Genomic DNA, 24,311 nt, shown 5'->3' on the forward strand with positions numbered 1-24,311 from the left:
TTAGAAATATTGATTTTTATTTGAAATAATAATTTTGTCCTTCAAACTTTGCTTTAGTCAATGAATGCTCCATTTGCAGCAATTACAGCATTGCATACCTTTTGCATTCTAGCTGTTTATTTGTTGCGGTAATCTGAAGAAATTTCACCCCACACTTCCTGAAGCACCCACCACAAGTTGGATTGGCTTGATGGGCACTTCTTGCGTACCATACCGTCATGCTACTCCCACAACAGCTCAATGGGGTAGAGATCTGGTGACTGCGCTGGCTACTTCATTACAGACAGATTACCAGCTGCCTGCTTCTTCCCTAAATAGTTCTTGCATCATTTGGAAGTGTGCTTTGGGTCATTGTCCTGTTGTAGGAGGAAATTGGCTCCAATCAAGCGCTGTCCACAGGGTATATCAAAATGGAGTGATAGCCTTCCTTCCTTATTCAAAATCTATTTTACCTTGTACAAATCTCCTACTATACCAACACCAAAGCAGCCCCAGACCATCACATTACCTCCACCATGCTTGACAGATTGCGTCAGGCACTCCTCCAGCATCTTTTCACTTGTTCTGCATCTCACAAATGTTCTTCTGTGTGATCTAAACATCTCAAACTTCGATTTGTCTGTCCATAACACTTTTTTCTAATCTTCCTCTGTCCAATGTCTGTGTTATTTTACCCATATTAATCTTTTCCTTTTATTGGCCAGTCTCAGAAATGGCTTTTTCTCTTAAGGTGTGTACACACGGTGAGATCCTTGCTATGTCCTATTTTTTCTTGAGATTTCCCTTGAACTCCCCGGAGGCCAGATAGGACAGATTTTGACTAACTTTTCTTGAGATCTGTGTTTGTGTGCTTATGCGATCTGCACTATCTTTTCTTCCGATTCTGACTATATAGTCAGAATCGGAAGAAAAAATCGTACCGTGTGTACACACCTTTACGTCCTATAGGATGCTGGGGTCCACATTAGTACCATGGGCTGTTTATAGAAACTGATATTGAATGTGACCATATTGTGGTCGCTGTTTCCTATGGGTTCCCCTACTATAATACCTGATACCAAATCCCCATTGTTTGTTAATACCAGGTCTAAGATTGCATTGTACCTAGTTGGTTCCTCAATTAGTGGGACTAAGTAGTTATCATTAAGTGTGTTTAAAAACATATTGCCCCTAGCAGTATCACATGAATCGTTTTTCCAGTTTATCTCTGGATAGTTAAAATCTCCCATTACTACTATGTCTCCTACTCCTGCTGCTCTTTCAATTTGCTTTAGTAACAATTCATCATCAGATGCGTTGATACCAGGCGGCCTATAGCATACACCCAATACTAACTTTTTTATTCCTTTTTCCCCGCATGCAATTTCTACCCATAATGTCTCGACAGTGTCTACAGTCCCCTCCTGAATATCTTCCCATATATGAGGTTTTAAAAACGGCTTTACGTAAAGACACACCCCTCCACCCTTTTTATTTAGTCTGTCTCTCCTAAACAGTGTATAGCCCTCTAGATTGACTGTCCAATCATGAGATTCATCCCACCAAGTTTCAGTAATGCCTATAATATCATACTGTTTGCTTGCTGCAAGTATTTCTAGTTCACCCGTTTTACCACTAATGCTTCTGGCGTTTACATACATACAACTAAGATAAGTATTTTCCCATGCGTTAGGGACATCTTTCACCTTATGTAGCAAGGATGACCTGTAATCGTCATTGGTTAGTGCTTTGGTAAAATCCCTTTTAGTACCCATGTTAGTAACCTTACCGCCTGCTCTTACCCTCCCCCCAACTTCTCCCCCATTTCGTTTACTACCGCCATCCCCACTATTCTCACTGCATGACCCGTAGTTTCTAGCTAAACCCTCCCCCCAGGCTCCTAGTTTAAAATCTCCTCCAACCTTCTAACCATCCTTCCCCCCAGCACCGCTGCCCCCTCCTCAGTCAGGTGCAATCCGTCACGACAAAAGAGATGGCGCCTGACTGAGAAGTCCGCCCAGTGTTCCAGGAACACAAACCCCTCTTTCCTGCACCAATCCCTAAGCCACACATTTACCTCCCTAATCTCCCTCTGCCTCCCTGGACTAGCGCGTGGCACGGGTAATAATTCCGAGAATATTACCTTAGATGTCCTTGCCTTCAGTTTCTTTCCTAAGTCCCTATAGTCTTTCTTAAGGACATCCCACCTTCCGCTAACTTTGTCATTGGTGCCAACGTGCACCAAGACCGCCGGGTCTTTGCCAGCCCCTCCCAACAATCTTTCTACCCGGTCCGCGATGTGCCGTACCCGAGCACCCGGGAGACATCAGACTGTACGGCGATCACGGTCCCGGTAGCAGATTGCCCTATCTGCCTTCCTGATGATAGAATCCCCTACCACCACCATCTGACTAGGTACCTCTCTATCTTTTATCCCAACCGCGCCAGAGGGACCGCACCTCTGGATGCTAGAGGGAGCAGTCTCCTCCAGCACCGTCATTTCTTCACTATCATCCTCCGATTCCTCGTCCAATCGGGCAAATTTGTTCGGGTTTGATAGTTCGGAGATGTCGTGCCTCCCCCTCTTTTTCTTCCTTCTAACTGTGACCCAACTGGCTACCTGATCATCATCCTCTTCTACCAGTGACCCCTCCCGCTACTCCTCCACCGTTCTGTCTAAACTACGCTCGAGATTGTGAATCCCCCTCAGTCGCGTAACGGTTTGTTCTAGATCAGTTACCTGGGCTTCCAGGGCAACAGTTCGCACACACCTCGTGCAGATGTAATCACACTGGGCCGGTAGCTCCAGGTGTGCATACATCTTGCACGACATGCACTGAGTGAGGTCCTCAATCACAGCCCATCCCATATTGTTTGTAAGGTCTAACTCCCTGTTACTCTCACAGAAAAAGCAGCAAAAATAAAAAGTAGAAGACAAGCAATCTCACTTATACAATAAATTAAGCTGGCTTATACTTATCTATCTTTGTGCGGTTCTTGGTCCTTCACTTTTATGCAGCCGTAGTACTCTCTCCTGCGGCACCTATACTCCACTTAGCAGTTGCAGTTGTTCCAGCTCACTGCACCTTCTTTTCACTCGGCTTCCAGTTCCTGCTAATAAAAAAAGAGAGAAAAAAGAGCCCCCTCACACACGCACAATCACAGCCCCTCTGCTACTCCAAGTAAGAGACCCTCTCACTCACTCACAAGGTCAGCCCCTTGCAGCCTCACCAGAAGTTTAATGGTACTGCAAATGTGTGTTCCTGATTGTGTATTATAAAACTCACCTTTTTCTGTATTCTAACTCACCTTTTTGCTGTTTAAAACTCACACTTAGAAGTCCAAGCAGCACTTGGAAGAGACAAGTCCACAGATCCGAGGCCTCTTCCTCTTCGGAGGATCTGTTACAACAGGGGCCGTTCGCTTATCAAGACTTACCGTGGCTACGTTTGACGGCATGTAGGTTGAACGCCAGATATTAGCTCGGAAGGGCATTCCGAACAAAGTCATTCCTACCCTGATACAGGCTTGGAAAGGAGTAACGTCTAAACATTACCATCGCATTTGGAAAAAGTATGTGTATTGTTGTGTATCCAAGAAGTTTCCTACGGTGGAGTTTTAACTGGGACGGTTTCTCCTCTTCCTGCAAGCTGGTGTGATATGGGCCTGAGGTTGGGATCCGTAAAGGTCCAGGTTTCGTCCTTATCCATTTCCTTCCAGAAACAGCTAGCTTCCCTCCCTGAGGTTCAGACTTTTTTGAAAGGGGTTCTGCACATACAGCCTCCCTATGTGCTGCCTACGGCACCCTGGGATCCTCCAATCGGATTGGTTTGAGCCTCTATAGGAGGTTGAGGTCAAGTTTCTCACATGGAAGGCTGTCACTTTGTTGGCCTTAGCTTCTGCTCGACGTGTGTTGGAGTTGGGGGCTTTGTCTTGTAAAATCCCCTACTTGATCTTCCATGAAGATAGAGCTGAGCTCAGGACGCGTCAACAGTTCCTTCCGAAGGTTGTGTCGACTTTTCATATCAACCAACCTATTGTGGTGCCAGTTGCTACTGACTCCTCAATTCCATCAAAGTCCTTGGATGTTGTAAGGGCGCTTAAAATCTATGTGAAGAGGACTGCTCATCACAGAATATCGGACTCTCTGTTTGTCTTGTATGATCCCAAGAAGATTGGGTGTCCTGCTTCTAAGCAGACAATCTCTCGCTGGATTAGGTTCACTATCCAGCATGCGTATTCTACGACAGGATTGCCGTGTCCAAAATCTGTTAAGGCCCACTCTACTCGTAAGGTGCGTTCTTCCTGGGTGGCTGCCCGGGGTGTCTCGGCTTTACAGCTTTGCCGAGCGGCTACTTGGTCTGGTTCAAACACGTTTGCTAAGTTCTACAAGTTCGATACTTTGGCCTCTGGGGACCTTAAGTTTGGTCAATCAGTTCTGCAGGAGCCTCCGCGCTCTCCCTCCCGTTCTGGGAGCTTTAGTACATCCACATGGTACTAACGTGGACCCCAGCATCCTCTAGGATGTAAGAGAAAATAGGATTTTCTCTGACGTCCTAGTGGATGCTGGGGACTCCGTCAGGACCATGGGGATTAGCGGCTCCGCAGGAGACAGGGCACAAAAATAAAGCTTTAGGATCAGGTGGTGTGCACTGGCTCCTCCCCCTATGACCCTCCTCCAAGCCTCAGTTAGGTTTTTGTGCCCGTCCGAGCAGGGTGCAATCTAGGTGGCTCTCCTAAAGAGCTGCTTAGAAAAAGTTTTTAGGTTTTTTATTTTCAGTGAGTCCTGCTGGCAACAGGCTCACTGCATCGAGGGACTTAGGGGAGAGAAGTGAACTCACCTGCGTGCAGGATGGATTGGCTTCTTAGGCTACTGGACACCATTAGCTCCAGAGGGAGTCGGAACACAGGTCTCACCCTGGGGTTCGTCCCGGAGCCGCGCCGCCGACCCCCCTTGCAGATGCCGAAGATGGAAGAGGTCCAGAAGTAGGCGGCAGAAGACTTTTCAGTCTTCCTGAGGTAGCGCACAGCACTGCAGCTGTGCGCCATTGTTGTCAGCACACTTCACACAGCGGTCACGGAGGGTGCAGGGCGCTGGGGGGGCGCCCTGGGCAGCAATGTATAATACCTTTTTATGGCTAAAAATACATCACATATAGCCCTTGAGGCTATATGGATGTATTTAACCCCTGCCAGATCTCACAAACTCCGGAGAAGAGCCCGCCGAAATAGGGGGCGGGGCTTATTCTCCTCAGCACACAGCGCCATTTTCCTGCTCAGCTCCGCTGTGAGGAAGGCTCCCAGGACTCTCCCCTGCACTGCACTACAGAAACAGGGTAAAACAGAGAGGGGGGGGCACTTTTTTTGGCGATATTACTATATTTAAGCTGCTATAAGGATACAACACTTATATAGGGTTGTTCCCATATATATTATAGCGCTTGGGTGTGTGCTGGCAAACTCTCCCTGTCTCCCCAAAGGGCTAGTGGGGTCCTGTCTTCAATAGAGCATTCCCTGTGTGTCTGCTGTGTGTCGGTACGTGTGTGTCGACATGTATGAGGACGATGTTGGTGTGGAGGCAGAGCAATTGCCGGTAATGGTGATGTCACCCCCTAGGGAGTCGACACCGGAATGGATGGCTTTGTTTATGGAATTACGTGATAATGTCAGCACATTACAAAAATCAGTTGACGACATGAGACGGCCGTCAAACCAGTTAGTACCTGCCCAGGCGTCTCAGACACCGTCAGGGGCTGTAAAACGCCCTTTACCTCAGTCGGTCGATACAGACCCAGACACGGACACTGAATCGAGTGTCGACGGTGAAGAAACAAACGTATTTTCCAGTAGGGCCACACGTTATATGATCACGGCAATGAAGGAGGCTTTGCATATCTCTGATACTACAAGTACCACAAAAAGGGGTATTATGTGGGGGGTGAAAAAACTACCTGTAGTTTTTCCTGAATCAGAGGAATTGAATGATGTATGTGATGAAGCGTGGGTTAACCCAGATAGAAAAGGGCTAATTTCAAAAAAGTTATTGGCATTATACCCTTTCCCGCCAGAGGTTAGGGCGCGCTGGGAAACACCCCCTAAGGTGGATAAGGCGCTCACACGCTTATCAAAACAAGTGGCGTTACCGTCGCCTGATACGGCCGCCCTCAAGGATCCAGCTGATAGGAGGCTGGAAACTACCCTAAAAAGTATATACACACATACTGGTGTTATACTGCGACCAGCCATCGCCTCAGCCTGGATGTGCAGTGCTGGGGTGGTCTGGTCGGATTCCCTGACTGAAAATATTGATACCCTGGATAGGGACAGTATTTTACAGACTTTAGAGCAATTAAAGGATGCTTTTCTTTATATGCGAGATGCTCAGAGGGATATTTGCACTCTGGCATCGAGAGTAAGTGCGATATCCATATCTGCCAGAAGAAGTTTATGGACACGACAGTGGTCAGGTGATGCGGATTCCAAACGGCATATGGAAGTATTGCCGTATAAAGGGGAGGAATTATTTGGCGTCGGTCTATCGGATCTGGTGGCCACGGCAACGGCCGGGAAATCCACCTTTTTACCTCAGACCCCCTCCCAACAGAAAAAGACACCGTCTTTTCAGCCGCAGTCCTTTCGGTCCTATAAGAACAAGCGGGCAAAAGGACAGTCATATCTGCCCCGAGGCAGAGGAAAGGGTAAGAGAGGGCAGCAAGCAGCTCCTTCCCAGGAACAGAAGCCCTCCGCGGGTTCTGCAAAGCCCTCAGCATGACGCTGGGGCTTTACAAGCGGACTCAGGAACGGTGGGGGGTCGACTCAAGAATTTCAGCGCGCAGTGGGCTTGCTCACAGGTGGACCCCTGGATCCTGCAGGTAGTATCTCAGGGTTACAGGTTGGAATTCGAGAAGTCTCCCCCTCGCCGGTTCCTAAAGTCTGCTTTGCCAACGTCTCCCTCAGACAGGGCGACGGTATTGGAAGCCATTCACAAGCTGTTTTCTCAGCAGGTGATAGTCAAGGTACCCCTCCTACAACAGGGAAAGGGGTATTACTCCACGCTATTTGTGGTACCGAAGCCGGACGGCTCGGTAAGACCTATTCTAAATCTGAAATCTTTGAACCTGTACATACAAAAATTCAAGTTCAAGATGGAATCACTCAGAGCAGTGATAGCGAATCTGGAAGAAGGGGACTTTATGGTGTCCCTGGACATAAAAGATGCTTACCTGCATGTCCCAATTTGCCCTTCACATCAAGGGTACCTCAGGTTCGTGGTGCAAAACTGTCATTATCAGTTTCAGACGCTGCCGTTTGGATTGTCCACGGCACCTCGGGTCTTTACCAAGGTAATGGCCGAAATGATGATTCTTCTGCGAAGAAGAGGCGTATTAATTATCCCTTACTTGGACGATCTCCTGATAAGGGCAAGGTCCAGAGAACAGCTGGAGGACGGAGTAGCACTAACCCAAGTAGTGCTGCAACAACACGGGTGGATTCTGAAATTTCCAAAATCTCAGTTGACCCCGACAACACGTCTGCTGTTCCTGGGAATGATTCTGGACACGGTTCAGAAAAAGGTGTTTCTTCCGGAGGAGAAAGCCAAGGAGTTATCCGAACTTGTCAGGAACCTCCTAAAACCAGGAAAAGTGTCTGTGCATCAATGCACAAGAGTCCTGGGAAAGATGGTGGCTTCTTACGAAGCAATCCCATTCGGCAGATTCCACGCACGAACTTTTCAGTGGGATCTGCTGGACAAATGGTCCGGATCGCATCTGCAGATGCATCAGCGGATAACCTTATCGCCACGGACAAGGGTGTCTCTTCTGTGGTGGTTGCAGAGTGCTCATCTGTTAGAAGGCCGCAGATTCGGCATACAGGACTGGGTCCTGGTGACCACGGATGCCAGTCTGAGAGGCTGGGGAGCGGTCACACAGGGAAGAAACTTCCAGGGAGTATGGTCAAGCCTGGAGATGTCTCTTCACATAAATATACTGGAGCTAAGAGCGATTTACAATGCTCTAAGCCTGGCAAAACCCCTGCTTCAGGGTCAGCCGGTGTTGATCCAGTCGGACAACATCACGGCAGTCGCCCACGTAAACAGACAGGGCGGCACAAGAAGCAGGAGAGCAATGACAGAAGCTGCAAGGATTCTTCGCTGGGCGGAAGATCATGTGATAGCACTGTCAGCAGTGTTCATTCCGGGAGTGGACAACTGGGAAGCAGACTTCCTCAGCAGACACGATCTACACCCGGGAGAGTGGGGACTTCATCCAGAAGTCTTCCACATGATTGTGAACCGTTGGGAAAAACCAAAGGTGGATATGATGGCGTCTCGCCTCAACAAAAAACTGGACAGGTATTGCGCCAGGTCAAGAGACCCTCAGGCAATAGCTGTGGACGCTCTGGTAACACCGTGGGTGTTCCAGTCAGTGTATGTGTTTCCTCCTCTGCCTCTCATACCCAAAGTACTGAGAATTATACGGCAAAGGGGAGTAAGAACGATACTCGTGGCTCCGGATTGGCCAAGAAGAACTTGGTACCCGGAACTTCAGGAGATGCTCACGGAAAATCCGTGGCCTCTACCTCTAAGGCGGGACCTGATTCAGCAGGGACCGTGTCTATTCCAAGACTTACCGCGGCTGCGTTTGACGGCGTGGCGGTTGAACGCCGAATTCTAAGGGAAAAAGGCATTCCGGAAGAGGTCATTCTTACACTGGTTAAAGCCAGGAAGGAGGTGACTGCACAACATTATCACCGCATTTGGAGAAAATATGTTGCGTGGTGTGAGGCCAGGAAGGTCCCCACGGAGGAATTTCAACTGGGTCGATTCCTGCATTTCCTACAAACAGGATTGTCTATGGGCCTCAAATTGGGGTCCATTAAGGTTCAAATTTCGGCCCTGTCGATTTTCTTCCAGAAAGAATTGGCTTCAGTTCCTGAAGTCCAGACTTTTGTTAAAGGAGTACTACATATACAGCCCCCGGTGGTGCCCCCTGTGGCTCCGTGGGACCTTAATGTAGTTTTGGATTTTCTCAAATCCCATTGGTTTGAGCCACTCAAATCGGTGGATTTGAAATATCTTACGTGGAAAGTAACCATGCTACTGGCCCTGGCTTCAGCCAGGAGAGTATCAGAATTGGCGGCTTTATCGTATAAAAGCCCATATCTGATTTTCCATTCGGACAGGGCAGAACTGCGGACGCGTCCTCATTTTCTGCCTAAGGTGGTGTCAGCGTTTCATCTGAACCAGCCTATTGTGGTGCCTGCGGCTACTAGCGATTTGGAGGATTCCAAGTTGCTGGACGTTGTCCGGGCATTGAGAATATATATTTCAAGGACGGCTGGAGTCAGAAAATCTGACTCGCTGTTTATACTATATGCACCCAACAAGCTGGGTGCTCCTGCTTCTAAGCAGACGATTGCTCGTTGGATTTGTAGCACAATTCAACTTGCACATTCTGTGGCAGGCCTGCTACAGCCTAAATCTGTCAAGGCCCATTCCACAAGGAAGGCGGGCTCATCCTGGGCGGCTGCCCGAGGGGTCTCGGCATTGCAACTCTGCCGAGCAGCTACGTGGTCGGGGGAGAACACGTTTGTAAAATTCTACAAATTTGATACCCTGGCTAAAGAGGACCTGGAGTTCTCTCATTCGGTGCTGCAGAGTCATCCGCACTCTCCCGCCCGTTTGGGAGCTTTGGTATAATCCCCATGGTCCTGACGGAGTCCCCAGCATCCACTAGGACGTCAGAGAAAATAAGATTTTACTTACCGATAAATCTATTTCTCGTAGTCCGTAGTGGATGCTGGGCGCCCATCCCAAGTGCGGATTGTCTGCAATACTTGTACATAGTTATTGTTACAAAAAAATCGGGTTGTTATTGTTGTGAGCCGTCTGTTCAGAGGCTCCTACGTTTGTCATACTGTTAACTGGGTTCAGATCACAAGTTGTACGGTGTGATTGGTGTGGCTGGTATGAGTCTTACCCGGGATTCAAAATCCTTCCTTATTGTGTACGCTCGTCCGGGCACAGTATCCTAACTGAGGCTTGGAGGAGGGTCATAGGGGGAGGAGCCAGTGCACACCACCTGATCCTAAAGCTTTATTTTTGTGCCCTGTCTCCTGCGGAGCCGCTAATCCCCATGGTCCTGACGGAGTCCCCAGCATCCACTACGGACTACGAGAAATAGATTTATCGGTAAGTAAAATCTTATTTTAATTACCTACCGGAAAATCCTTTTCTCGTAGTCCGTAGAGGATGCTGGGCACCCGCCCAGCGCTTCGTTATCCTGCAGTGGTTACTTGATTCAGTACTGCTTTGTTCTTAGTTAAGTACTGCGTTATTACTTGGTTCAGTAATGTTATTCAGCTCTTGCTGAATTTTCCAGCTAGTTAGCTTGGTTTGCCTTGTTTGTGTGAGCTGGTGTGATTCTCGCCACTATCTGTGTAAAATCCTTTTCTCGAAGTTGTCCGTCTCCTCGGGCACAGTTTCTAAACTGGTTTCGAGTCTGGTAGGAGGGGCATAGAGGGAGGAGCCAGCCCACCCTATTAAACTCTTAAAGTGCCAGTGGCTCCTAGTGGACCCGACTATACCCCATGGTACTAATGTGGACCCCCAGCATCCTCTACGGACTACGAGAAAAGGATTTACCGGTAGGTAATTAAAATCCTATTTCTCTAACGTCCTAGTGGATGCTGGGGACTCCGTCAGGACCATGGGGAATAGCGGCTCCGCAGGAGACTGGGCACAAAGTAAAAGCTTTAGGACTAACTGGTGTGCACTGGCTCCTCCCCCTATGACCCTCCTCCAAGCCTCAGTTAAGATTTTGTGCCCGAACGAGAAGGGTGCAATCTAGGTGGCTCTCCTGAGCTGCTTAGAGTAAAAGTTTAAATAGGTTTTTTATTTTCAGTGAGACCTGCTGGCAACAGGCTCACTGCATCGAGGGACTAAGGGGAGAGAAACGAACTCACCTGCGTGCAGAGTGGATTGGGTTTCTTAGGCTACTGGACATTAGCTCCAGAGGGACGATCACAGGCCCAGCCATGGATGGGTCCCGGAGCCGCGCCGCCGGCCCCCTTACAGATGCTGAAGCAAGAAGAGGTCCATAAATCGGCGGCAGAAGACTTTCCTGTCTTCATAAGGTAGCGCACAGCACTGCAGCTGTGCGCCATTGCTCTCAGCACACTTCACACTCCGGTCACTGAGGGTGCAGGACGCTGGGGGGGGCGTCCTGGGAAGCAATGAATTTACCTTAGTTGGCAAAAAATACATCACATATAGCTCCTGGGCTATATGGATGTATTTAACCCCTGCCAGTTTTCCAGAAAAAAGCGGGAGAAGAGCCCGCCGTGAAGGGGGCGGGGCCTATCTCCTCAGCACACAGCGCCATTTTTCCCACACAGCTCCGCTGGTAGGAAGGCTCCCAGAATCTCCCCTGCATCCTGCAACTACAGAAACAGGGTAAAAAAGAGAGGGGGGCACTTATTTGGCAAAATAACAGATATAAGCAGCTATAAGGGATAGACACTTATTGTAAGGTTGTCCCTATACATATATAGCGCTCTGGTGTGTGCTGGCAAACTCTCCCTCTGTCTCCCCAAGGGGCTAAGTGGGTCCTGTCCTCTATCAGAGCATTCCCTGTGTGTGTGCTGGGTGTCGGTACGTGTGTGTCGACATGTATGAGGAGGAAAATGATGTGGAGGCGGAGCAGAGTGTCTGTAACAGTGATGTCACCCCCTAGGGGGTCGACACCTGAGTGGATGTACTGTTGAAAATTACGTGACAGTGTCAGCTCTATATAAAAAAACAGTGGTTGACATGAGACAGCCGGCTACTCAGCTTGTGCCTGTCCAGACGTCTCATAGGCCGTCAGGCAGATGGCAGATACAGACGCCGACACGGATACTGACTCCTGTGTCGACGGTGAAGAGACAACCGTGATTTCCAGTAGGGCCACACGTTACATGATTGAGACAATGGAAAATGTTTTATACATTTCTGATAATACGAGTACCACCAAAAAAGGGGTATTATGTTCGGTGAGGGAAAAACTACCTGTAGTTTTCCTGAATCTGAGAAATAAAATGTGTGATGATGCGTGGGTTTCCCCCCGATAACAATTAATAATTTCTTAAAAAGTATTGGCTGCATACCCTTTCCCGCCAGAGGTTAGGATGCATTGGGAAACACCCCCTAGGGGGGATAAGGCGCTCACACGCTTGTAAGAACAAGGGCTCTACCCTCTCATGAGATGGCCGCCCTTAAGGATCCTGCTGATAGAAAGCAGGAGGGTATCCAAAAAAAGGTATTTACACACATACTGGTGTTATACTGCGACCAGCTATCGCCTCAGCCTGGAGGTGCAGTGCTGGGTTGGCATGGTCGGATTCCCTGACTGGAAATATTGATATCCTAGATAAGGATAGTATATTATTGCCTATAGAGCATTTAAAAGATGCATTTCTATATATGCATGATGCACAGCGGAATAATTGCCGACTGGCATCAAGTATAAGTGCGTTGTCCAATTCTACCAGTAAAATGGTCAGGTGATGCGGATTCCAAACGTCATTTGGAAGTATTGCCTTTGAAAGGGGACATTTGGGGTCGGTCTTTTAGACCTGGTGGCCACGGCAACAGCTGGGAAATCCACGTTTGTACCCCAGGTCGCCTCTCAAAATAAGACAAAAGGTTCCTCTTTTCTGCTCGTGACAGAGGGAGAGGAAAAAGGCTGCAGAGATCAGCCAGTTCCCAGGAACAGAAACCCTTTCCAGCCTCTGCCAAGCCCTCAGTATGACGCTAGGGCTTTACAAGCTCAGGCACGGTGGGGGCTCGTTCTCAATGAATTTCAGTGCGCAGTGGGCTCACTCGCAAGTAGACCCCTGGATCCTTCAGGTAATATCTCAGGGGTACATATTGGAATTCGAGACGTCTCCCCCTCGCCGTTTCCAAAAGTCGACTTTACCGACGTCTCCCTCTGACAGGGAGGCAGTTTTGGAAGCCATTCACAAGCTGTATTCCCAGCAGGTGATAATCAAGGTACCCCTCCTGCAACAGGGAAAGGGGTATTATTCCACGCTGTTTGTGGTACCGAAGCCGGACGGCTCGGTGAGACCAATTTTAAATCTAAAATCCTTGAACACTTACATAAAGAGGTTCAAATTCAAGATGGAGTCACTCAGAGCAGTGATAGCAAACCTGGAAGAAGGGGACTATATGGTGTCTCTGGACATCAAGGATGCTTACCTCCATGTCCCAATTTACCCTTCTCACCAAGGGTACCTCAGGTTTATGGTACAGAACTGTCACTATCAGTTCAGACGCTGCCGTAGGGATGGTCCACGGCACCCCGGGTCTTTACCAAGGTAATGGCCGAAATGATGATATTCTTTCGAAGGAAGGGAATTTTAGTTATCCCTTACTTGGACGATTCCCTGATAAGGGTAAGATCCAGGGAACAGTTGGAGGTCGGTGTAGCACTATCTCAGATAGTGTTGCGGCAGCACGATTGGATTCTCAATATTCCAAAATCGCAGCTGGTTCCGTCGACGTGTCTTCTGTTCCTAGGGATGATCCTGGACACAGTCCAGAAAAAGGTGTTTCTCCCGGAGGAGAAAGCCAGGGAGTTATCCGAGCTAGTCAGGAACCTCCTCAAACCGAGCCAAGTCTCAGTGCATCAATGCACAAGGGTTCTGGGTAAAATGGGGGCTTCCTACGAAGCAATCCCATTCGGCAGATTCCACGCAAGAACTTTCCAGTGGGACCTGCTGGACAAATGGTCCGGGTCGCATCTTCAGATGCATCAGCGGATAACCCTGTCACCAAGGACAAGGGTGTCCCTCCTGTGGTGGTTGCAGAGTGCTCATCTTCTAGAGGGCCGCAGATTCGGCATTCAGGACTGGGTCCTGGTAACCACGGATGCCAGCCTGCGAGGCTGGGGAGCAGTCACACAGGGAAGGAATATCCAGGACTTATGGTCAAGCCTGGAGACATCACTTCACATAAATATCCTGAAGCTAAGGGACATTTACAATGCTCTAAGCTTAGCAAGACCTCTGCTTCAAGGACAGCCGGTGTTGATCCAGTCGGACAACATCACGGCAGTCACCCACGTAAACAGACAGGGTGGCACAAGAAGCAGAAGGGCAATGACAGAAGCTGCAAGGATTCTTCGCTGGGCGGAAAATCATGGGATAGCACTGTCAGCAGTATTCATTCCGGGAGTGGACAACTGGGAAGCAGACTTCCTCAGCACGACCTCCACCCGGGGAGAGTGTGGACTTCACCCAGAAGTCTTCCACATGATTATAAACCGTTGGGAAAAACTCGACAGGTATTGCGCCAGGTCCAGGGACCCTCAGGCAATAGCTGTAGACGCTCTGGTAACACCGTGGGTGTACCAGTCAGGGTATGTGTTCCCTCCTCTGCCTCTCATACCCAAGGTACTGAGATTGATAAGATGGTGAGGAGTAAGCACTATATTCGTGGCTCCGGATTGGCCAAGAAGGACTTGGTAACCGGAACTTCAAGAGATGCTCACGGAGGATCCGTGGCCTCTACCTCTAAGAAGGGACCTGCTCCAGCAAGGACCCTGTCTGTTCCAAGACTTACCGCGGCTGCGTTTGACGGCATGGCGGTTGAACGCCGGATCCTGAAGGAAAAAGGGCATTCCGGATGAAGTCATCCCTATCCTGATCAAAGCCAGGAAGGATGTAACCGCAAAAACATTATCACCGCAATTGGCGAAAATATGTTGCGTGGTGCGAGGCCAGTAAGGCCCGACGGTGGAAATTCGACTGGGTCGATTCCTACATTTCCTGCAAACAGGAGTGTCTATGGGCCTGAAATTGGGGTCCATTAAGGTTCAAATTTCGGCCCTGTCAATTTTCTTCCAAAAAGAACTAGCTTCAGTCCCTGAAGTTCAGACGTTTGTAAAAGGGGTACTGCATATACAGCCTCCTTTTGTGCCTCCAGTGGCACTTGGGATCTCAATGTAGTTTTTTTGGATTCCAAAAGTCACATTGGTTTGAACCACTTAAATCTGTGGAGTTAAAATATCTCACATGGAAAGTGGTCATGCTGTTGGCCCTGGCCTGGGCCAGGCGCGTGTCAGAATTGGCGGCTTTATCCTGTAAAAGCCCTTATCTGATTTTCCATTCGGACAGGGCGGAATTGAGGACTCGTCCTCAATTTCTCCCTAAGGTGTTTTCAGCATTTCACTTAAACCAACCTATTGTGGTGCCTGCGGCTACTAGGGACTTGGAGGATTCCAAGTTGCTGGACGTAGTCAGGGTCCTGAAAATATATGTTTCCAGGACGGCTGGAGTCAGAAAATCTGACTCGCTGTTTATCCTGTATGCACCCAACAAGCTGGGTGCTCCTGCTTCTAAGCAGACGATTGCTCGTTGGATTTGTAGTACAATTCAGCTTGCACATTCTGTGGCAGGCCTGCCACAGCCAAAATCTGTAAAAGCCCATTCCACACGGAAAGTGGGCTCATCTTGGGCGGCTGCCCGAGGGGTCTCGGCTTTACAACTTTGCCGAGCAGCTACTTGGTCAGGGGCAAACACGTTTGCTAAATTCTACAAATTTGATACCCTGGCTGAGGAGGACCTGGAGTTCTCTCATTCGGTGCTGCAGAGTCATCCGCACTCTCCCGCCCGTTTGGGAGCTTTGGTATAATCCCCATGGTCCTGACGGAGTCCCCAGCATCCACTAGGACGTTAGAGAAAATAAGAATTTACTTACCGATAATTCTATTTCTCATAGTCCGTAGTGGATGCTGGGCGCCCATCCCAAGTGCGGATTGTCTGCATTACTTGTACATAGTTATTGTTACAAAAATCGGGTTATTGTTGTTGTGAGCCATCTTTTCAGAGGCTCCTTCTGTTATCATGCTGTTAACTGGGTTCAGATCACAAGTTGTACGGTGTGATTGGTGTGGCTAGTAATGAGTCTTACCCGGGATTCAAAATCCTTCCTTATTGTGTACGCTCGTCCGGGCACAGTATCCTAACTGAGGCTTGGAGGAGGGTCATAGGGGGAGGAGCCAGTGCACACCAGCTAGTCCTAAAGCTTTTACTTTGTGCCCAGTCTCCTGCGGAGCCGCTATTCCCCATGGTCCTGACGGAGTCCCCAGCATCCACTACGGACTATGAGAAATAGAATTATCGGTAAGTAAATTCTTATTTTTCTTTGCCACTCTGCCTAGAAGGCCAGCATCCCGGAGTCGCCTCCTCACTGTAGACGTTGACACTGGCGTTTTGCGGGTACCATTTAATGAAGCTGCCAGTTGAGGACCTGTGAGGTGTCTACTTCTCAAACTAGAGACTCTAATGTACTTGTCTTCTTGCTCAGTTATGCACCGGGGCCTCCCACTTCCCTTTCTACTCTGGTTAGAACCTTTTTTGTGTTGTTCTCTGAAGGGAGTAGTACACACCGTTGTAGGAAATGTTCAGTTTCTTGGCAATTTCCCGCATGGAATAGCCTTAATTTCTAAGAACAAGAATAGACTGTCGAGTTTCACATGAAAGTTCTCTTTTTCTTGCCATTTTGGGAGTATAATTGAACCCACAAATGTGGTGCTCCAGACACTCAACTAGCTCAAAGGAAGGCCAGTTTTATAGCTTCACTAACGAGCAAACCCGTTTTCAGTTGTGCTAACATAATTGCACAAGGGTTTTCAAGGGTTTTCTAATCATCCATTAGTCTTCTACCGCGATTAGGAAACACAATGTACCATTAGAACACTGGAGTGAAGGTTGCTGGAAATGGGCCTCTATACACTTATGTAGATATTCCATTAAAAAACAGACGTTTGCAGCTAGTATAGTCATTTACCACATTAACAATGTATAGAGTGTATTTTTGATTAATTTAATGTTATCTTCATTGGAAAAAAAAAAGTGACCCCCAACTTTTGAGCGGTAGTGTACCTTCCCCCAATTTCAGTGTATGTACTCTAGTTCTAATACTTCTCTTCCTTTAAAGAACGTTTCCCTCCTGTACTTTGTTAAAACCCTTGATATATTTCAAAGTAAGGGTAAGTTTTGTGATGTAGGCCATGCACCATTTTAGTTGCCCTTTTTTGTACACTCTCTAATGTATTTATATCCTTCCTGAGATATAGCCTCCAGAACTGAACACAGTATTCTAGACAAGGCCGTACCAATGACCTATACAGTGGCATTATTACTTCTTTCTTTCTGCTACTGATTCCTCTCTCTATGCAACCAAGCATCTGACTTGCCTTCCTCATTGCTTTGTTACATTGCTTACCTGCCTTTAATAGTGACCCCTAGATCCTTTCCTCCTCAGTATTTCCATTATAGTACTCTTGATAATATATTTAGCCTTTGTGTTTTTGACACTCAAGTGCATGATTTAGCATTTTGTAGCATTAAACCGTAATTGCCATTTATGAAGTCTACCTAGATAATCAGTCATTTGTTTTACCCCTCCTATTGTGTCTATCCAGTTGCATATCTCTGTGTCATCTGCAAAAAGGCATACTTTACCGTCAATACTATCTGTAATGTCACCAACAAATGTATAAAAGAGCAGTGGTCCAAGTACAGATCCCTGGAGTACCCCACTTGATCTATTATTTTAGTCACAGAGTCAAAAAAGTAAATACAATTTGTTTGGCATGATCTCCCCCAGTAAATCCATGCTGTTTGGGACCCTGTAAATTGTTTCATTTAGGATATTTTACAACGCTTTACATAGTGTTTCCATGACTTTCCCTACTACTGATGTAAGGCTTACTGGTCTGTAGTTACTTCCATGAGAAGGAAGCACTTGCTATAGGAGACAGTGAAAGGCCTATAGCATCTCTGATTTAGTTACAGCCCATGGGGTCTATTTACTAAGCCTTGGACGTTGATAAAGAGGACAGAGATAAAGTACCAGCAAATCAACTCCTAACTATCATGTTACAGGCTGGGTTTGCAAAATTGACAGCTAGGAGCTGGTTGGCTGGTACTTTATCTCCGTCCAAGGCTTAGTAAATAGACCCCCATGTCACAGATAGGAGAAAATGACATGAGGGCGGCAAAAAAAATAATATCCGTTGGGAGATTCTCATAGCAAGTGAAGATCAAGAACCAATTTTTAGGCCTCAATGCAAGAAGCAAGCCTAACACTACAATTTATTTCATCATCCTTTGTAGCATTACTAATGCTATGATGCATAGTTGCCTACTTTCATGGGTTATTGACAGCCACACCAAACACACGGAAGTGGATTGTGATATATCATCATGACTCCAAATGCCCAGCCCCCTGTGTGATCAGAGGTGTGATAATGTGATTTGTGTGTGATCAGAGGTGTGATAATGTGATTTGTACCATCATACATGTTGCCCTGCTCATTGTATCACCAAGCCCCACCCACTTGCTACTTTTCATACCTTCTTTCATACCTTTGCAATTTAAGTACCTTGGTATATGGGTGTCTAATCGGCTGCAGGAGTACACTCCATTAATTTTATCGGCCACTGTTTACGTACTTGAAAGGAAAGACTCATTCTTGGCGTAGGCTCCCTCTCACAGTTACTGGTCAGATTAATTTAGTTTTTAATAGTGGGACAGCCCTAAGTTTCTGTATGTCTTTCAGCAATCCCCAGTATACCTTTCAGCTTCATTGTTCCAGAAGTTGAACAGTCACATCTCCTCTTTGGTTTGTATGGACCAACAGCCTCATATACAGCTGAATGTTCTGACCAGGTCTAAGGCTGCTGTTGGTTTAGTGCTCCCCAACTTTTGTTTTTACCATTATGCAGTGCAGTTGGCGCACTTGCGTCATGGCTGCAAGAAAATTCTTACTAGTTTCCTATGCGACGCCTGGACACACGACTCTGCAAGCCTTGCTTAGTGGAGTGACCCCCTCGAACCAGACCTCTGTTGCTTATACAAGCCTTAAACATTTGGTGTGGAATCCCTGACCATTGTTTCAGTTGTCCTCCCTTCAGTCATGAGTCATTTGGGGGAGTAAGGGGATTATTACCCTGGGGCAATTGTACCTTGATGATATTCTAAATCATTCATCCAGTTTAGAGAAGAACTTGGCTTTCCCTCTATGTTCTTTTTTAGGTTCCTGCAACTACATCATGCATTGTGCACTCAGTTTGCAGATGGACCTCCCTCCTATTGTAAAGTCTCCTTTAAAATACCGGTAATGTCCTCTTTTTCTAGGCTCTGGGAGATCTACATCCTGGCTGTACTCATTCTAATTTCATATCATCTTGCCTCTAATTTATCTAAACTACAGTTGAGCTGGGAATTCGAGTGGGGAAGTTAAGTGAGGAGGAATGGGCACTAGCCTGTCCCCGGATATCTAACGCCTCCCTTAGATTTCAGCAGATACATCTCTTTATAATGCATGGAACGTATTTATCTCATGTTCGATTAGAAAGGGTTGGTGGACACACGTTTGATGCCTGTCCCAAATGCAGAAGCTGCTCCATGCATCTTTTGGCATCTATTATGGAAATGCTCTGAGGTCACTTACCTTCTGGACCCAGGTGATAATTCTTACCCCCGGGTTTTGTTATCTTGGGGTTATTGATGATGACTATTTAGATAAGTATAGCACATAATATGCTAGTAACATGTGTACATTAACGAATGTTAATGCATTCTACCACAAAAAATTCCTAGTGTACAACATGAGTACACCTGGCCAATAAAGCTGATTCTGATTCTGGCCCGTATATGGGGGGATAATTCAGAGTTGATCGCAGCAGGAAATTTGTTAGTAGTTGGGCAAAACCATGTGCACTGCAGGGGGGGCAGATATAACATGTGCAGAGAATGTGTGTAACATTACAGAGTATTTCTGTTGATCAGTGGTATCCCTGAATCCATTTATTTTAATTCTATGATGTAGGAAATTAAAAGTTTTAAGATTACCAGAGGGAGAATCTTTTTATATAGTCTCTCGGTCTAATACCTCAGACTACCTATAGAAATGTCCTTTGTAAACCACGCTAGTGATCTGGGTTGGCGACCAATGACAACGGGCCTAATTCATGTTTGCATGCAAATGTAATTGCAATTGTGATTTTTTTAGGCTGTGGGGCTGCCGCCCAGAAATGAAAAATGACTCCCACACATTTGCAGACTATACACAATAACAAGGAACATCGACTGCTAGGGTAACCCTATGGCTACGCAGACTGCATACGGCAAAAGTGACTCATAACAGCATCCAAAATCTGTGCTTGTAATAACAGTGTAACGAATACATCATTTTGTTATACATGATTGCTTTATTTTGAACCATGCAGTCTGCTGACTATATTCCGGTATCCGTTCACATGGTCGACCATGTTATGGTCGACAGTCATTAGGTCGACCACTATTGGTCGACATTGACATGGTCGACATGGACACATGGTCGACACATGAAAATGGTCGACACATGAAAAGGTCGACATGAGTTTTTTAACTTTTTTTTTCTTTTGGGGAACTTTTCCATACTTTACGATCCACATGGACTACGATTGGAACGGTAAAGTGTGCCGAGCGAAGCGGTAGCGGAGCGAAGGCACAATGCCCGAAGCATGGCGAGCCATGCGAGGGGACGCGGTGCACTAATTGGGGTTCCCAGTCACTACGCAAAAAACGACACCAAAAACAGTTAAAAAACTCATGTCGACCTTTTCATATGTCGACCTTTCATGTGTCAACCATTTTCATGTGTCGTCCATGTCGACCATGTCAATGTCGACCAATAGTGGTCGACCTAATGACTGTCGACCATAACATGGTCGACCATTCATACCGGAACCCTATATTCCATAGAGCTGTGAGATTTATACAGTTTGTACCTGGTCTGGAACCCAGGCCAGATAGAGGAGCTGTGGGCGTTACCCAGTATAGTGACGCCATTCACGTCATCTCTTCACCATCAATGCAGCTCATTGCACTGTAGTGGGTGATGGCGTTAACAAGCAAGTTGCACGAAAAAGGCCTTTGTGATAAGTTGGGAACTGAGGGGGTCATTCCGAGTTGATCGCTAGCTGCATTCGTTCGCTGTGCAGCGACGAGACAAAAAAAGGCACTTCTGCGCATGCGGCGCAATGCGCACACGCGACGTACTTTTACCACAGCCGATGTAGTTTCACACAGGGTCTAGCAAAGCTTTCCAGTCGCACTGCTGACCGCAGAGTGATTGACATGAAGTGGGCGTTTCTGGGTGTCAACTGACCGTTTTCAGGGAGTGTTCATAAAAACGCAGGCGTGCCAGGAAAAACGCAGGCGTGGCTGAGCGAACGCAGGGCGTGTTTGTGACATCAAAACAGGAACTGAATAGTCTGAAGTGATCGCAAGCGCTGAGTAGGTTTTGAGCTACTCAGAAACTGCACAAAAAAACTTTGTAGCCGCTCTGCGATCCTTTCGTTCACACTTCTGCTAAGCTAAAATACACTCCCAGTGGGCGGCGGCATAGCGTTTGCACGGCTGCTAAAAACTGCTAGCGAGCGAACAACTCGGAATGACCCCCTGAGTCTACAATTCAACATTAAAATTAAACCAAACTATAGATGCACTTTAAATGGTGTGAACCTGAAACAGGAAAAAATAAAGTAAATATCGGTGACGGGAGGGGGGGGGGTCGCTTGGTTTGGTGGACTACAGAAGCCCCCAAAGATTACACGTCCAATAAAAGCCGTCCAATACAACTGAGGGACAGAGCTACCGTTTCGTTTTCTTCATTAAGGAACCCTGGCACTCCCGGTTTAAGCATACTTTTCCCTACAGTACTTGCATGAGGCGACATCAGCTGACTGGACTTTTTAATCTACTGGTTCATTCATATTTAATCAACTTTATTAACTATACATCAATTTAATGAACATGGAAAGCGAATGCATTATCATCTGACACTTCTAGAAATTTCTCAGTATGTCGCATTGTGCAAAATTCTTTTGTTATCTACAAATTGTTTGTTCTCAGAATAGGTAAAATCTGTAACAGAACATAGGGGGTGATTCAGACCTGATCTCTGCTGTGCGTTTTCACACAGCAATTAACTGCACATGCGTATGCACCGCAATGCGCACGCTCGTCGGCAAACAACAACAGCATCGCCGGTCAGCGACAGGCTGGTGCGAAAATTCTAATCGTACAGCCATTCGCATGCTGATTGACAGGAAGAGGCCGTTCATGGGTGGCAATTGACCGTTTTATGGGAGTGTCAGGAAAACACAGGCGTTCCCAAGCGTTTTCAGGAAGGGTGTGTGACGTCAGCTCCGGCCCCGATCAGCCTGTTCTCATCGCACTGGAGTAAGTCCTGGGCTGCGCATAGACTGCACACAGTGGAAAAATCATTTGATGGTGAGTGAGGTATGAACGGATTTGCACCTGTCCGCTGACTGAGGGGTTTTGGCAGCTCGGCATACACATACGATCGCACACATGCACGGTGACTATACACTCCCCTTGGGCTGTGACTATCTGATCGCAGGAAAACAATTTTAGCAGCCTAGCGATCAGGTCTGAATCCCCCCCATAGTCTTAAGAGCATGGATCATGTGACATGCCTTTGCTTTATATAAGTTTAGGTGGTGCTTGGTTCACTGTTGTTAGCACTCTGTAAAATACAATGGGAGGTTATGGTAGGACTCATTCTTTGTCGTGTGGAAGACTCATATCTTCCAGTCCTATTCAGTAGGGCAGTTTGGAGCCTTATACTGTATTTAGATCTATTGAGCTATTGAGCAGAACCCCTTTTGCTTACTTGAAACATCAACATTCAGTGATAGTCAAGCCCAGGTCCTAATGCTGGGGTGCACAGAGCTGCTTCATCCATTTATTGTGGTGCTGCTATCTATCTGCAGGAAGTGTGTCTCTGCAAAAGGTGAAATCTACCCAGAGGTCATAGGGCACCGTCATCATCAGATGTATTTATCTGTGTGCACACGATTACCCACTGGGTGGTTTAACAAATAAATTAGAGTATGGCTTTGGGTGAGCCAGCTTGTAAATAATGAAGTGTTCCCAGGGGCTTATGGCTAGGCCAATGTCCATAGCCAGAGTCTCAATCTGCCATTGGAATATCCTTTCTATTTTCTTTGTTGTAAAAAGTTCTGTTCTAATTCTAGAGCACAGACATCTGAACTCATTAATGTGGGATGCCTTTTTGTTCCCGTAGGCTGGGAGAGGACTTCTACCGGGAGGCTATAGAGCATTGCCGCAGCTATAACGCTCGTCTGTGTGCTGAGAGGAGCATGAGGCTGCCATTCCTGGACTCCCAGACCGGCGTGGCACAGAACAACTGTTACATCTGGATGGAGAAGACGCACAGGGGTCCAGGTGAGAACTGTAGGTGCCAATATATGAAAACGGAGTAATGGAAGCTAGTGGTGTATCCCATAGCAACCATTTCAGTTCTACCCTACTATGTTATTTTCCTTCTGAAAAGGACAGCAATTGTTTAATCAGTTGATATGAGTTACAGCACCTAATTATACTGCTGCATGTTGCATATTCTCATCTTCTTCTGTGTGTTAGGCTTTCTGACAAGTGTCCGCACTTCCCAACTAAGGCACATAACTATGGGGGTCAATCCGAGTTGATCGTAGCTGTGCTAAATTATCTTCCCTGACATGCGGGGGGATGCCCAGCACAGGGCTGGTCCGCCCCACATGTCAGTGCCGCCCCCGCCACCACTTCTCCCCCCCCCGCACAAATACAAAAGCATTGCACAGCGACGATGCTTTTGTATTTCTGGAGTAACTCCCGGCCAGCGCAGCTCCTGCGGCTGGCCGGGAGTTGTTCGTCGCTGCTGCTGGCCGCATTGGCTGCGCGAGACGTCACGCAGCCGCCGCGGCCCGCCCCCCCAACAATCTGGCCACACCTGCGTTGGCCGGACCGCGCCCCCTAAATGGCGGCTTAACGCCGCCGTTCAGCCCCCTCCCATCCAGCGTCCGCCTCTGTCTCAGAGGCGATCGCTAGGCAACGACGACTGCCATACGCCGGCGCACTGTGGCGCGCATGCGCAGTTCCGACCCGATCGCTGCGACAAACTGCAGCGAGCGATCGGGTCGGAATGACCCCCAATGTCATATGACATTAATGAACAACCGCAGGTAATTGTACAGAAAAGGGGGTGGTGACCCGTGCAACCAACCAGATGTTTTGTTTCATTATACTAAAAAATTAGAGCTTGAATCCAATTGTTTTCCACGAGCAACATTGCCTCCTCTACACAAATTACCTGCGGAATGCCGTACAGTAATGTCTCTCATTCTTGTGTAAAGGAAATTCTGTGATTTTGTAAGTAGGTTTTCTATTCAGTAATGCTGTCATTATCCTTTGCTTAGATAGAGCCAGT

At 47.4% G+C, this 24,311-nt stretch overlaps 1 protein-coding gene across 2 annotated transcripts in view; it reads left to right on the top strand.

The window, feature by feature from the left end:
* DPF1 (double PHD fingers 1) overlaps window positions 1-24,311 on the top strand; it is a 225,842-nt gene that overhangs the window by 99,358 nt on the left and 102,173 nt on the right. For both annotated transcript variants that reach the window (XM_063937657.1, XM_063937658.1), the window contains exon 2: window positions 23,130-23,290. In XM_063937657.1, the coding sequence (XP_063793727.1) occupies window positions 23,130-23,290 (161 nt within the window). The remainder of the gene's footprint in view (window positions 1-23,129; window positions 23,291-24,311) is intronic.

The sequence above is a fragment of the Pseudophryne corroboree genome, chromosome 8 (assembly GCF_028390025.1).
Source record: "Pseudophryne corroboree isolate aPseCor3 chromosome 8, aPseCor3.hap2, whole genome shotgun sequence".
NCBI classification, from domain to species: Eukaryota; Metazoa; Chordata; class Amphibia; order Anura; family Myobatrachidae; genus Pseudophryne; species Pseudophryne corroboree.